The sequence below is a fragment of the Strigops habroptila genome, chromosome 10, assembly GCF_004027225.2.
Source record: "Strigops habroptila isolate Jane chromosome 10, bStrHab1.2.pri, whole genome shotgun sequence".
Taxonomy (NCBI): domain Eukaryota; kingdom Metazoa; phylum Chordata; class Aves; order Psittaciformes; family Psittacidae; genus Strigops; species Strigops habroptila.
The window spans coordinates 18,986,027-19,000,477 of NC_046359.1; the positions used below are offsets into that span (position 1 = coordinate 18,986,027).

Below are 14,451 nucleotides of genomic sequence, written 5' to 3' on the forward strand. Positions count from 1 at the left end.
TAGCTTGTCTTTCAAAAAATATTTTCAACATTTATCCAGAATTCATTCTAAATGTATTAATGTATTTGTTGAGCTCTGAAAAAGTTTTAAACATACAAAATCAATCCTTAGATAATTTCATAACAATTAAGTGATTAATTTCCTGTTAAATTGGTAAGAAGAAATGCTTAGAAGTGAATGCCAGCATTCTAAAACAATGGATTGTTTAGGAAAAAACAACAGGGAAAAAAAAAAATCCTTTTCGAGAGTCAGTTAAGCCAAATAATGAAAGGTAGCTTCTCTTACTCATATCTTCCTGTTGAATCCAAAGAGTTATTTGCAGTGATTTAACTGCAAATATGACTTATATTGTTATTTATATTGTTATCTGTATTGTTACTAAGAAGCAAAAGTTACTTGATCATTGTAAGATTCCTAAGCCTAATGAAGCATATACCCACTGTCAAACTAGGAAAATGACTTACTATCATATAAACATTTCTGGAAAATGAAAATATTCTTATACTTACCATTTATAATGGATGCTGAAATTGAAGTTACTGTTACTGAATATACTTTTTTTTAAAGGTATAGAAAATATTTGCAATCTATTTCTAGACAATAATTTGGATGGAACCAGTTTATATACTGAAAACTACAGAGACCATAGGATTTTAAGAGCAGGTGAGTATTCTACAGGGACATAAAAATTCAACTCTAACAACTCTTATAAAAATACCAGTTATTTGAATTCTGTTGTCTAGTATTCTTACAGTACTTAAATATTTTGAAAACACACTAAAACTACCAAACTGAAAGAACAGCAGTTTCAAATAGGAATATTTTTCAGCCAAATGCCTGCTGCTGCTTTTATGACATTCCATTTTTCATCATTATAGACTGGCTTAAAAACTTGTATTCTTGCAGCACCTTCAAGTAGAACTGAAGTGGTAGACTGTTGCCCACACATCATATACCACTTTAACAACAGTATACATTTTAGGTTTCTCACCTTGTCAATCATTTTACGGGCTTCCATTTCTTCAGAATTGGGATTTTCCAACTCAATAGTGTAAGTACCTTTGTCACTCTGGTCATCCTCATTGTCTTTCTCAGTAGCAGCAGAAATATGCTGGCTTTTCAACTTTTTGTCCATCTCCTGGTTCTGGCTAGGCCTATGCCCAAGGCTTCCTGAACTCCTTAACAATGCAGCCTGTAGGACAGGTAATGAGGGTTCTTCAGATTTTTGTTTTAGAAGTTTTGCATGAACACCATGTACTGCTCTGTGATGCGATGAGCCAGCTTGCACAGATGAAGGGACTGGTTTCTCTCCTGATGTAGGTTTCACTCTTTCAGCTCGCACATGAGGTGCTGGAGATGGCGATTCTGGGCACAGGCCTCCTACATTCTGAGAAAAAGAATAAGACCGTCTCTTTCGAGGATGGTCTTCATCAAAAAACTCAATCATAAAGGCAGTCTGACTCAAACCAGCTTGCTCTTGCTGCTTTTCTGAGGAATGGACTTTCTGATGTGACTTCTTCAGCTCTGTGTGATGATGCCTTAAGTGTTCTTCAAGTGCTGCCCTCTTACTGTAATGCCGATGTGCACCAGCATTTTCTGAATCACTTTGTGTACCATCATCATGCTTATTTCCTATAAGCAAAGCAAAAGAATATGTAGCACAATCAATCAATCAAACAAAGAAACAACCCCCCAACCCAACGCATACAAAAGAAACTGGTAAACTAAGAAAGAAATAATTTCAAACTGGTTTTCTGTTTAGACTCCAATAGCTTTCAGTACCTGTCTCTGCAAATTTTGTACAACTCCTGCTACTGCATTCAACTTGCTATGAGTCAAACAACGAATCACTTTGTAAGTTGATCAGCTACAGCAGTACATTTGAATTACCTTTTCACCGATATTCTCATCTGTGAATACTTATCAGTGAGTCACAAAAGCCAGTATTTTACCAGCTGTACTATAGTATGTTTCCAAATCATATTAATTTTGTTACACAGCCAAGTGATTATAAATGACTACCGAAACCTTATAGGCAGCGTTACGAGGAAGAAGAAAACCCTAAAATAGTCCTTCCAGCAGCTGAAAATACCCACTGAGAAACACAGTTTATATTGTTGGAGTCCTCACACATTTACAACAGTCTATCATGAGAAATGTCTACTGAAAATTGGAATGAATTCTTTATTACTCTTTCCAAGTACAATGAGTTTTTTCCATCATTCACTCCCCTCAGCATCTGATGTATGCATGTAAAATGGTTATTACTTATTCATTCCACAAACTACTTTGAGATCTATGAATAAGGACTATGTATTTAATAAATCATATATATGCCTATAATTTGTAATGATACCTGAAAATGCATGGAAGGCTGGATATTCATACACAGTTAGTCACATTTAACACATAGTAGCTTCATGTACAATGAAAGTGGCTACACTTTTAAGTTTTAGGTCAACTCTTGGGAAGGAACTGTTTTACCTTCTTTGAAATCTTTTGCATCAAGTCTTGCTCATGCATACATAGAATGAAAAAATTATTTTTATATTCTCAAGAGGATAGCCTTTTTTAAGGTTTTCTCACTTACATAGTTAGGATATGCATCTACTATTAAGTTAAACAGTAATCATATACTGGGAAATTTACTGGACTAACAGCACTGAATATACAACTGAAATCCCAGCTTACATTCCTGATTTCTACTTATTTGTACAGTGCCTGAGAAAATGATGTGGTGGTTCACATACTTCCACATAATAACAATTAATATCAATACCACAGTTAGTCGTATGACATAATTTTAGCTGTGTGACTTCAGTACAAGATACCGTAAGGAAAAGACTAGGAGAAAAAACACAAAGGGGTTTTTTTTTTTTCCTTATTCAAACTTTCAAAGTGGCTACTTATATTCTCTACCTTTATGATTTGAAAAAGTACAAGTAATGAGTGAGAATACAAACAGATCACAGAAAATTTAAAAAATCAGATATTTTTTATGGCCATATGAACCATATAATTTACACCTCTTTCAGATAAAATTTTATCAAACTTTGAGGAGTTTCTGCCAGGAAAAGGTGAAGAATTTGTACACAAAGCCCTTCCTATTTATCAAAGTGACATGGCTAATATTTTAAAGAAAATTCATAAATATAATACAGTATCATGAGGACCAAAGAATACTCTGTAACATACTCTAGAAGACATATTACACTATTATCATAATGCTATCACATTGATATAATTCTGTTTTCAAAATAATTTTTTTAGCTTTATTTAGAAAAGTCAGCTTTAAAAAGTAGACTTGTGATCAGTAAGACAAGGCATGTTGCACCCAGTCACAACTGGTTTAAAAGCTAGACATGACAATGTTGCAGAACCAAGAAAAATGGGAATTGCAGGGTTAACCTGCTGAAATTAAGTACAGAAAACAAGAGACTTGAAAAAGTTCTTCAGGAGTTTTCATCCTGAAAATTTGAATGTCATGTCTTCATCTTAACATCAAAACTACTTTCTTCTCTATTCTGCTAAGCCGCATCCAAAAGAAAGCAAACTTATCATGTTTAACATTTAATTTTATTTGAAGTGTCACTGTCTGCAGTAAGTGAACATGTATAATCACCTGAAACTCCATTCAATAGCAGCGTTCTTATAAATACCATCTTCTGCAAGCTTATTATAAAAATTGAACCTCTTGATGTATTTCAGATTTCCGACTCAAACCTGACTCCATCATACATGATACACTTAAGCAGAATATCTATATGATGTATTCTTTGCCATAAATTATATTTTTAGAGCACATGAATATTCACAGAACATATGCTATTGGAAGAGTTGCTAGAAGCATAAATTGAACTTCACAGCTTTGATTCTAAAAAGCAATTTTTAAAGTAATGCATAAGAAAAAGTGAAATATATAAAATTTAACTAAGATTTGGGTTTCTTCCTTTTCCCTTTCAAGACCAATGCTTTAAATACACCTGAGATTTTTAGCTAAACTAGAATATCTCCAGTTAGTATACTTATTTTAAGATGATTTAGGATTTCCTTTCCTATCCTATTTTCAAGATTTAATACCGCAGTAGAATTTCCCAGCACAGATCCTTGCATTTATGTGGAGTATCTGTGGTTTCAATTGAACTCCTCAGGGGCTCAGGGATCCACTCACTGGATGCTGTTGAGGAACCACTGCTTTCAGAAATAAGCATAGCTGGAATTATTCACTTTACCTTTCAGTCTCTTCAAGTACACTGGAACATCACTTTTAATACTTTTGGAATCCTCCTCTGTTGGTTCCCATATCATTCTAGGAGGATTGTTCTGTGCTAGCCAATCTGCTACTTTGCTCTCTGCAGCCATCATCACTGTTTGAAGCCCAGGCAGGTCCTGCCCGCTGGAGGAAGGCTTTTTTGACTTGTGACGCTGTTCTGATGTGAATTTTGTCACGTGATCTTTGATTGTCACTTTTCCAGGAGTGTTGTCATCAAATTCAATGGTAAAGGAAGCATGCCCTGCACCTGATGCATGGGAGCTTTGGGTGTCTTTTGTTGGAATTTCATGAATAGTGCTCTCTGCTACCTGTGAAGGTGGCTGGAATTCTTTTGTAGGGATTTCAAAATAACTTGGCTCCCTACAGAAAGGATAAAGTTCTTCACTTGCAGCTGCAGGTTGCTCCTCAGCTTGCTTAGCATCTGTGCTGGATCCTAATAAGAAAAATAAAAAATAGATTTCACAATACTTGGGAACTTCAGGTTCTTCAAGAAGTTTCCGAACTCCTGTAAAGGCCACTTGAGTAATTTCTGGAATAAACAGTAAGATTGTGGAAAAGACTGAGCAGTGTCATTTCAGAAAAATAAGTCCAGAATTACATATAAAAAGTATTATTGAAAAGACAGCATAAGCTTTGGCTGTAAGGAGTGTAAAGTGGCAAACAGCTCACCTAGAATTTGTCAAAAGAAATTTGCATTCCAAGTATTTTTAGATGATGTAAATGTCAGCTGAGTTATTAACACATGGAAAACAGGTTAAGTTACATTACAGAAACAGTTGAGATGATCATTACTGGAGTTCCAATCTATTGGGAACTACCAAATCAAGGTGTCCCCCAAACAAGTACTAATGATCTGGCTTCCATCTCCTGCAGTGGATAGCTAGTATAACTTTGGTAAAATTATTTGGAAAGATAATTCACACATTAACACAAGATAAACAGTAATTCTGGATTGAAAACTTTATTACTGATAAGCACTAGAAAAGTACTTTGGAAAGTGTTTTGGAATTCAAGCACTCTATATTTCTACAAAAGATAAAAATGAAAGAATCAAGATAAATCCTACTGTCATCTGCTTTCATTTTTACTTGTTTCCATAACTTGTAGATGAACAGAAAAAGTAACAATAGCTGAAAGCATGCAGAATGTTACCAAACCATGCTGTAACTGGGTAAAGGAAGCAGAATGTGGAAAAAGCACGGGGTAGTAATTGGAAGTCCCACTGTACAGCCTGAAGGAAGTTTAAAGCTCCTTGTGGTTGCAGCAAAGCTACCAATGTGCCTTTAAGAACACAAACCTTCTGGTTGCATTTCATGAACTGGTAAGCTAGCCAAAATATCTGGTGTAGATATGTGCTATAAGCAACAGGAGCTTGAGGTCAGCAGCAACAGCAAGCTACATTCCAGCAAAAGATTTCTGAATAGTTCCTACAGGATTTGCAATAAACCACATTAGGATGTTTAAGAAATCATTTTAGGTTGCCAAGTAAAGGCATAAGAATTCAATTAATAGATTCTGGCATTAAAACCAGCCACACTAGATCAGCTGCAATGGTTAACATTTGTGTACAAAACTATTAAGCAATACAGTAACAACAGAAACATTTATATGGGGGTAGGAGTTTAAGGGGTAAAGGATGCAGGATGGCATAATGCACCTATGCTGTTCTTCACAAACACATGCTTCTTGTGAAGATTTAGGAAAAGGTTAAAAATTAAAAAATAAAAAAGGACGGTAATTTGTTACAGAAATACAACTATTTAAACAACAACATCATAGCTGGAAATATTGTTATGGAGTGATAATGAAAATCATACACATTATTATTGCCATGTGTGGATACCAACAGAGTAATACAATTCTGACACAGGTAACACCTATTTTATTTTATCTAAAAGTAGCTGTTGCAAATACAAAAGATGTTCAGAATTCAAACAGTTTTTATATTGTGCTGTTGCATTCCAAGAATACCCTAGCTAATGCTTTTCACTGCATTGTCAGCTAGATAGTTTTCAGGCACTACAACAGCATCTCACTACTCCTTCCCTGGGAAATGGAATGCCTTTTTAGTCCACTTCCCCAAAACACTTCTTCTAGCAGACAAACAATATAGAATGAATCTACTTTACTCATGCAAAGGTCATTTAAAAAGCCTCTATATTTAGACAGAAGATGCACAGTGATAAACAAAGTCACAGTTTGCAGCTACTAGATTTTAGGTAACCTACCATCACTCTCCCTTTGTTTCATCCAGTTAACAACCTGGAACGGATCAAGCTCTAGTAGGATCAAATTTAGAGCCAGAATACGCAATGCTGTCACTGAACAAAAGAGTAATCCACCAGGGAGCTAATTCATATGTGCCTTATTTTTTTCCCTATGGTGCTATTCAGAGCTTCAAGCCCACAATTTCATGCAATTCCTGTAACCAGTAATTAAGCAAGATAACAGTATTCAATGCTCCTTCAAAAGATAACTGGCTGATACAGTATGTTTGAGAAATATTTCTACTTTTGGGCCAGGCAAAAGCAATCTACTGGCCACACAATAAACAATATTTTTCAGTAACTATTAACTAACTGTTTCATCGCCATCATTTGAAAATTATGACTAGCCAGGCTGCACCAGACATATGGTAGGGTTAGGTTAAGGGGATCTGTAACACTGGCTTGTCAGCATTGATAGACAACTTCATAAAAAACCTTTTCTGTGAAATATGCCTGCACCGAATTTAACATTTGAAATCAACTGTTTCTACTATAATGATATGCACGGTATTTGATTCTAATATTTTTGATTGAACAAATGCTATAATATAGTTTGAATCTAAATCATGACAGAATAAGTTTAATCAAAAGAGGAAACTGAAGTACACTAGAAAAAAATCTTAGAAATTATACAATGAAATATACCTGAAGTTAATTGTAATTATTTGAAAAATACTATTTTCAGCCTCACGTACTTGCATTTTTATAAGACTTAAATACATCAGAATTGATTAGAATAAGTAATGAGGAAACAAAAAATTAATATAAATCCTATCCTGAACCACCCTTCAGAATTTTTCACCCAAATTCCAAATGCAAGCCCTTATAGCTTTCAAAAAGTGATTTATAAAATAGCCTAACTTTGAAATCCTATTATAAAAAGTCATCTGCTTTTTGATGAAGGAAAACGTGTATTAGGCTAAATACAGAGAGCTTGAAGAGAAAACCCTCAAGAAAATACCAAAGATAGAGGTCATCACAGCTCTCTAATTTTTAAACAGACCAAGAATAATATCTGTATAGAAAAAAAAGGCAATTATGTGGAACTGAAAATGTGTTTTGGGAAGAAAGAGGGACAGAGAGGTTGTAAACTGCAATCTCAGCAGGGACTGAATTGACTTCTGAACTGGCAAAAGTGAAAGGAAAGGGGCAGAAAAAGAACCAGTGTATCTGTAAAGAAGGAGCTCTCATTCCACAAAGGTCTAGAGCTACAAAAGACAACTGTGCAGCAGTTTCTGCAAGGCAAGAAAGGAAAAAAAGAACTGTAGCTGATACACAGGTGTAGTGAGATTTAATGAAATAATGAGTCTAGGAGAGGCTAGGAGGGAAACTATGTAATATTTGGGAAATCATAGGCTTAACCAAATGGAGATTCGGGGAAATTCTTCACTAAAATATAACTTCAGAGACAATCATCAGAAAAGCAACGTTCACTTTGTGACATTAGCAGAACTGATAACACTTTCTACCACTTTTAAAGTTTTATTTCTTAAGTTATACACACAAATAGTCAGAATCTTAAAACTGTACTTGCCAACCTGGACAAGAAATGTCAGTTGTTCTTGTGCTATTCAACACAATCTATCAGATATGCTAGAAATTGGCTACATGTATGAACATAATATCATCTGCAAAGACAGAATGAAACCTCAGAAAATATTTTGTACAGTCTTCAGATTTTTCAGATTTTTTTTTTTTCCTGCCTTAGAAATACACTTTTAAGAATAAAACTTGTAAAAGAAAATGATCTGGAAATTACAAAGCACTTCTTGAAAAAAATACCCATAAACCTGGAGTAAAATATTAATTGCAGAAGGTATAAGGTGCAACCGAAATATCGTATTTATACAATATCCCAAAGTATTTTTTGTATGTTAGTTTTATATTTGGTACTCTGCAATGATTTGTTTCATGAAAAGAAGCTGAAGCTAGAGCTTTTGAATGCTTAACAGAATTTCTTTTTTTCCTTCTCTTTTTCTCCATATTACTACTTTTATTTCCCACTTACCGTTTAGGTTCTTTTTTGGCTTTATGGCTGAAGCACATTTTTCATTATTTTAAGACAATATTGCAAAAATTACATGTAATCATTCACCTAGTATTGCCTTTCAATGTTGTCATAACCTGTCTTACCAAACAATATAAAAATTGCTCTCTCAAAATAAAAATATAAAATATTAGTGCATAGAAATCCCCACCTCTCATAATAAATCATTCAACTTCATGGTTTAAAGGAGTTAAAGAAAAGATTGCAAAACTACTCTGACTTAAATATATTGCTGTAATGGCTCTAAAAAGTTCCGTAAACTGTAATGCAGCACTTGCATGTATTCCAGGCCAAAATTCAGAAAAATTCTAGGACAAATTTCTAGGAACTTTAATAGTAATACTAGTGAATAAACATGTGTGTATAATCTCCTACACACACTGATTACACTAGTGTTTTTAAAATAACTGTCAGCCTGCTTTACCTTAAAATGACACTGTTTCTTAAATGTAAGGAACATTTAATCTGATGTACTGTTACACAATGCTGGAATTATAAGATACTAATATTTCATGTCAAATGGAAAAATATTTTAGATTCTTAAAGCCTTTTTAAAAACTTTTATCTTTTCTTAGATCTCTGGTAAAAGCATTTATGATGTAAAATTCTAAACTACTACTGAGATCAGCAGAGAATGCAGTTTTTGCTTTTCAGAAGTGAGTGTAACACATGGCAGTAATAACAATCACACAGCCAGTAAACTTGCCAATAACATAAATTTAATAGCTGCAGCATAAAGTCACACCACACGTGTATATGCAACTGTTTATTTTAACATGGACTACTAGATCTATGGATCATTCAGTTAGAGCAACACATGTCCGAAAAAAGCAAAAAGGTTTTTTCCTTTTTCAAGTTTTCCAGGTTTTTCTACTGTTTGCAAATAATTTCCATTACTGAGTTTCTGTTGTGATAGAAAGACAGTAACATCAAAATAATCTTATTAACTTGAGACTGTAAAGACTAATTGTCTGTAGTTGGCTTAGCAGAAACAAATCTCACATTTCAATCTCCTCATTAAACCTTGCCCCATCTGTTACAATTCATGCCTCCTTTTATATTCAGTGAATAATCCTGTACCAAGTCATTAAAGCATGAGGCAGATTCTTCATAGGATTAATTCGTTAAAATGGTATCAGGCTTTATCAACTTGAGTTACTAAACAAAAAGTTTAAGAACTTACATACATGAATTCACCTGTACTGCACTTACTTTAGGCAGTTTCTATTAGGAAACATGTTCCAAAACAGTGTTTTAAATACTTCATATAATTTAGCCCATGAAAGAATAAATAACTGCATCAATCTTGAATGTTTCTTATTAAAGTTCATTTTTATTTAAAAAAATATTCAAACATGACAGTCTTGTTTCCCAATTCAAGTTTCCAATTTCCTTTCATTAAAGCTATATTGACTTCCAATCATTATATTAACCTGTGTTACAAAACCTAAGTGCATGAAGAAAATACATACTAACTTGTTGAAAATTAACTTAATGTTTCCATGGAACGGAACTGTAGGCCAAATGGCTCCAAAAGCTTATGTCTTTATTTTATAAATCTACAAAAATATTCAGGATATTTTTTTTTCCCCACACTTCTACACAAACTTAGTTAGTGTTCTAAGACTGAGGAAATGTGTCCATAGAGGCAAATGTCAACTGTTATCTGGTCTGTCTTCTCAGGTTTTCTGCCAACACTACTAAAAATACCTACAACACTCAAAACCCAGACTAGTAAAACATACAACTAGTGTCTACTCAGAGATTAAGTGATCAAGATAAATAAACCACTTGTCTATACAAGGGATTTTAGTTCCACATGCTCCTAAATTGAATTGTTTTGCAGAAATGTCAAGTTTTGGTTTTTTCCCAGCAGTGTCCTCCTATAACATTTCACATAAGCTTTTGTTCAGTATGTGCTTCCGCTCTTGCAGATTTATTAGTCTTCCAGTTTGAGGAAACTGAAGCTATGAAGTGGAGCAACATCTAATAGTCATTGTCTCTCATTATTATTGCCATTAAAAACAACATTTTTATTCCTTAAGAATACTGAAAAGTGTTCGAAGAACACATTTCTAGACAAGATTTGTACTGAAGAGTTATAGATTACTAATGTGAGACATTAAACCTGTAGCTAAAAGGCTGCATAGGAGCACACAGTAGCATACTCTACTCATGCTGCGTACAGTAAAGAAGTTTTTCACCAAAAAAACAACCAAAACAACCAAATACGAAAGTGTTCTATAACTGTACTACACTATGATGCAGTTCTTTTATATGCGACAAAACTTTCATACTGCACAAAAACTATCAATTTGTTTTCACCTATTTTCTTTCTACTAGCCCAAATCTTAAGGTACTTTACTGAGTCCTCACAACTTCAGACTAATATGAAAAAGGTCATTAAAGGCTATGACAAAAAGCTAACTCCAAAGACATTGACTTCATTGCATTCAAGTGTTAGTTTAGTTTGATTTTACAGGGTTTTAGCGTTTACTAAAATTCCTGCAAAACAGGATTCATGATAACCAAGGCAACTACTACTACAGGAAGAGAGAAATTCCCACCTCAGTTACAGTACTTCAAAAAACTGCAAACTTAAAACTATTCAGCCTTAACTGCATATCTAAATGGCTACATAAACATGGTTGAATTTTGTCCTAACTTGCGTAAGTTATTCTGTGTATTAGAATAGCAGTCTCTTTATTTATATATGCCTGATGATAGATTTAGAAGCCTAATTATAGACATTGAGATTTAAGTTTTGGCAATACATATTGTGTATAGACAAGCAAACTGAAAAAATCACCTATATTATGGGGAAATAAACATTACCAGTTTAACTTCAGACTATCTAAATCTTTACTGCAAGAACTATGAAATGCAATTCCCACTAATGCATCATTATTAAACTACAGGAGAAAATGTTAGCATAGATCACCTTATATAGTTAAAAGTCAAATAAATACAGCACCATTTATTTTCAGAAGTTCTTTTGATAAAACAACCCTATGCAATCTCTAAGTTTAAGCATATAAAATTACAAATATTAATTAAATTGATAAATAAGACACATTAGTTCGGATCACATTATTTTCTACAATTACAACAAATTGTATTATATACTACATACATTATAGAAAAATGGTACATTGTATGTAAAATTGGTCTCTGGAAATGTAGTTTCACACAGAATAAATTTCTTTAGCTTAATTTTAACAGTCTTCCATTTATGCAAACTGTCTATGAAACTTCAAAATGTTAATATTTGTTTAGATCCCTAGTTAAGAATATATGCACTTTAATAAAGAGGAAAAAGCCCACAAAAATAAGACAACAGACTTACCTGAAGCCCCTGCCTCCTGCATTTTTTCTTCCTGTTTGCTATCCTGCTTACAACCACTTTTTTCATCAGCTTCATCATCACCCCACCAGGCTGGCTGTCCATACAAAGGTGTCCCACGAGGCATGGCAGAAAGATCTATAAAATCAGCCGAAAGCAGAAGAAATTACTTTGCAGTTTAGTTGTGATATTTAGGTTAAAATAACATGAAGAGAAAGTCATTTGCTTGGATCGTTTCTCATGGCAGCTGCAGTGAATTGGCTGCATGCATTTGCCTAAATACAAAACAAACTTGGAAGCTGGCTAACTGATCTGGGTTCTAAATATAAAAGCTTACTAATGACCTGATCAAAACTTTTGGCACAAACATTTATGCAAAGGCAGCTTACACCTCTTTTGTTACCCTGATATATCTGTAAACATTATTTTCTGATTTCAGTTTGAAGTCATCACCTTAGCAGTACACTCCTAAAAGCTGTCCACTATTTCTGTAAGAGGATTCTCACTTTTACCCACATTGACCTTCCAATGAAATCTGAACTCACTGCATGAAAAACTGATCAAATTTTGTGATGTTGCCAAGGTTCCAAACTGCTGACAGCTACTACAGAGTGCTGAAAGTTACCTTGTGAAAAACATTACACAGAACAACCATTTTATTTTAAGTAGTAAATTACAGTACAAATAAAAATGCTACTTCTTATATGGTTGTATACACGATTATAAAAAACAAGTAAGATAAAATTATAAAAATCAAATAAGAAATAAAAAAACAACTACCAAGGTAATTAAGATTTCTATGGTGATGATAAATTGACTAGATTAGCTTTGTCCTGATCTCTGGAAGAATGCTTTACCCTACTGACATTTAGCTATTCTAGTACCATACGAATGATCTGAAAATACTTTAAAAAGTCTTCATATAAAATAATGTGATCTGTTCAAATCCAGCTAAGTAGCTTGTCTGTTACTTTGCCTATCATGAATTTAAACATTTTTAGTCAATGTTTTATTCACTGCCTCTCTAAAGTTGACATCTAATTTTATAGCCATGCCAGAAGTTTCAATATGATGTGAAGATACTAAGTACTTTTTTTTAAAACAGCATTACACTTCAGTCAATAATAAATTGTTTTTAAAAATTTGATGGCTGATGCTTCTGAATTAGCAAGCTAAGTAAACAGCTATGCGTATATACAGCAACAGGGAATCAATCCCCCACAAGTTTCTGAGAGTTGCACTCAAATACACATCTCTACTGTTAACTTTGACTATTATTTTGAGACGAATGAAAAGTGAAATGGAAGATGAGGATAAAAAACTCCATTGTTCTACTTTATCAAAATTTAGGAGGACCTGAAAAGCCATATTGAATAGTAACCTTGAAGCAATGGGTAAGCCTTATGTACCTTACAAGGATGCTAGATGAGCCAACAAAACAAATAGTTTAATTAATTATATATGAATCCTATATGTGGCGAAGAGAACTCTTTGAAGTGTGTCTTCAGAAGAACGGATTAAACCCAAAAAAACTGTACAGCCTTGACCTAAGCAGTCAGTCCTATTCAGCTCCATATTACGGAAGCAACAATACCCAATTTCTTTCCCATTCTTGTGGTTATCTCCCCGTAGTAATAGGTAACAAAGTAATTTACACTATAGATGAACAATAAACTTCAGCAAGCCTAAGACACCCAGCGGCAGAGCCACCATGACACATTACATAAATATGAAAGATGATGTAGAAACAAGACGAACGCTACAGTTTCTACAAATTTTTAAACCAAAATGGAACACTTACTTAGGTTCTAACCTAACGCATCTAACAATGAATGCTAATACCTATAAAACAAACAAACAAAACCCCCACCTGTTATAAAAAGCAAGGGAGTGTGGAGGGAGTTAGGTTTGTGATTTTGGGAAAGAGAAATGCAAAAATCTGATAAATGCTGATGAAATGTCCCCTTACAAGTTTTCTTAACGTGTGGTTGCTATAGTAAAAAAAAGCCAGAAATTCAATTATAAAAGTTATTAATTACCCTTAAAGTATATTTAAAATTTGACATATGTGGAGTTTTTACTATCTGAAGAATTTCACAAGCATCCTACCAAAGCAAATGAACATCCTTTCCAAGTTTTTGTGCTTCTGCAGCAAAAATGAACCTTACCCACTGATTTCTCTTCAGATTTCTGTGCTTCTGCAGTTTTATGGTGCACTTCAGCTGTGGAGTCTGTTACCTTGGACTCTGAGCTTTTGGAGCTGGTTTGCTTTGATCCTTCCACCTCTGAAGATTTTTGGGACAACTGGAGTTGGCTTGTGAATTTTTCATGCTATATGACATTAAAGAAATTAAAAAAAAAAAAAAGATCCTCAAAGAGTAGAAAAAACCCTTATGTTACCAATCACTACATAATGACAGAACATCATTTTGGATCTGCACATTGTTACCTTAAGTGCTTCTTCAGGGACTCTCATCTCTCCCCTGACGACAGTAAACAGATTAGTATGTAGGAAATGCTA

At 33.9% G+C, this 14,451-nt stretch overlaps 1 protein-coding gene across 8 annotated transcripts in view; it reads right to left on the minus strand.

The window, feature by feature from the left end:
• Positions 1 to 14,451, minus strand: part of CEP170 (centrosomal protein 170) — a 102,173-nt gene that overhangs the window by 49,931 nt on the left and 37,791 nt on the right. For all 8 annotated transcript variants that reach the window (XM_030499420.1, XM_030499419.1, XM_030499418.1 and 5 more), the window contains 5 exons: positions 14,380 to 14,438; positions 14,099 to 14,261; positions 11,934 to 12,068; positions 4,233 to 4,706; positions 992 to 1,632 (listed from right to left, as the gene is read on the minus strand). In XM_030499420.1, coding sequence (XP_030355280.1) covers positions 992 to 1,632; positions 4,233 to 4,706; positions 11,934 to 12,068; positions 14,099 to 14,261; positions 14,380 to 14,438 — 1,472 coding nt within the window. The remainder of the gene's footprint in view (positions 1 to 991; positions 1,633 to 4,232; positions 4,707 to 11,933; positions 12,069 to 14,098; positions 14,262 to 14,379; positions 14,439 to 14,451) is intronic.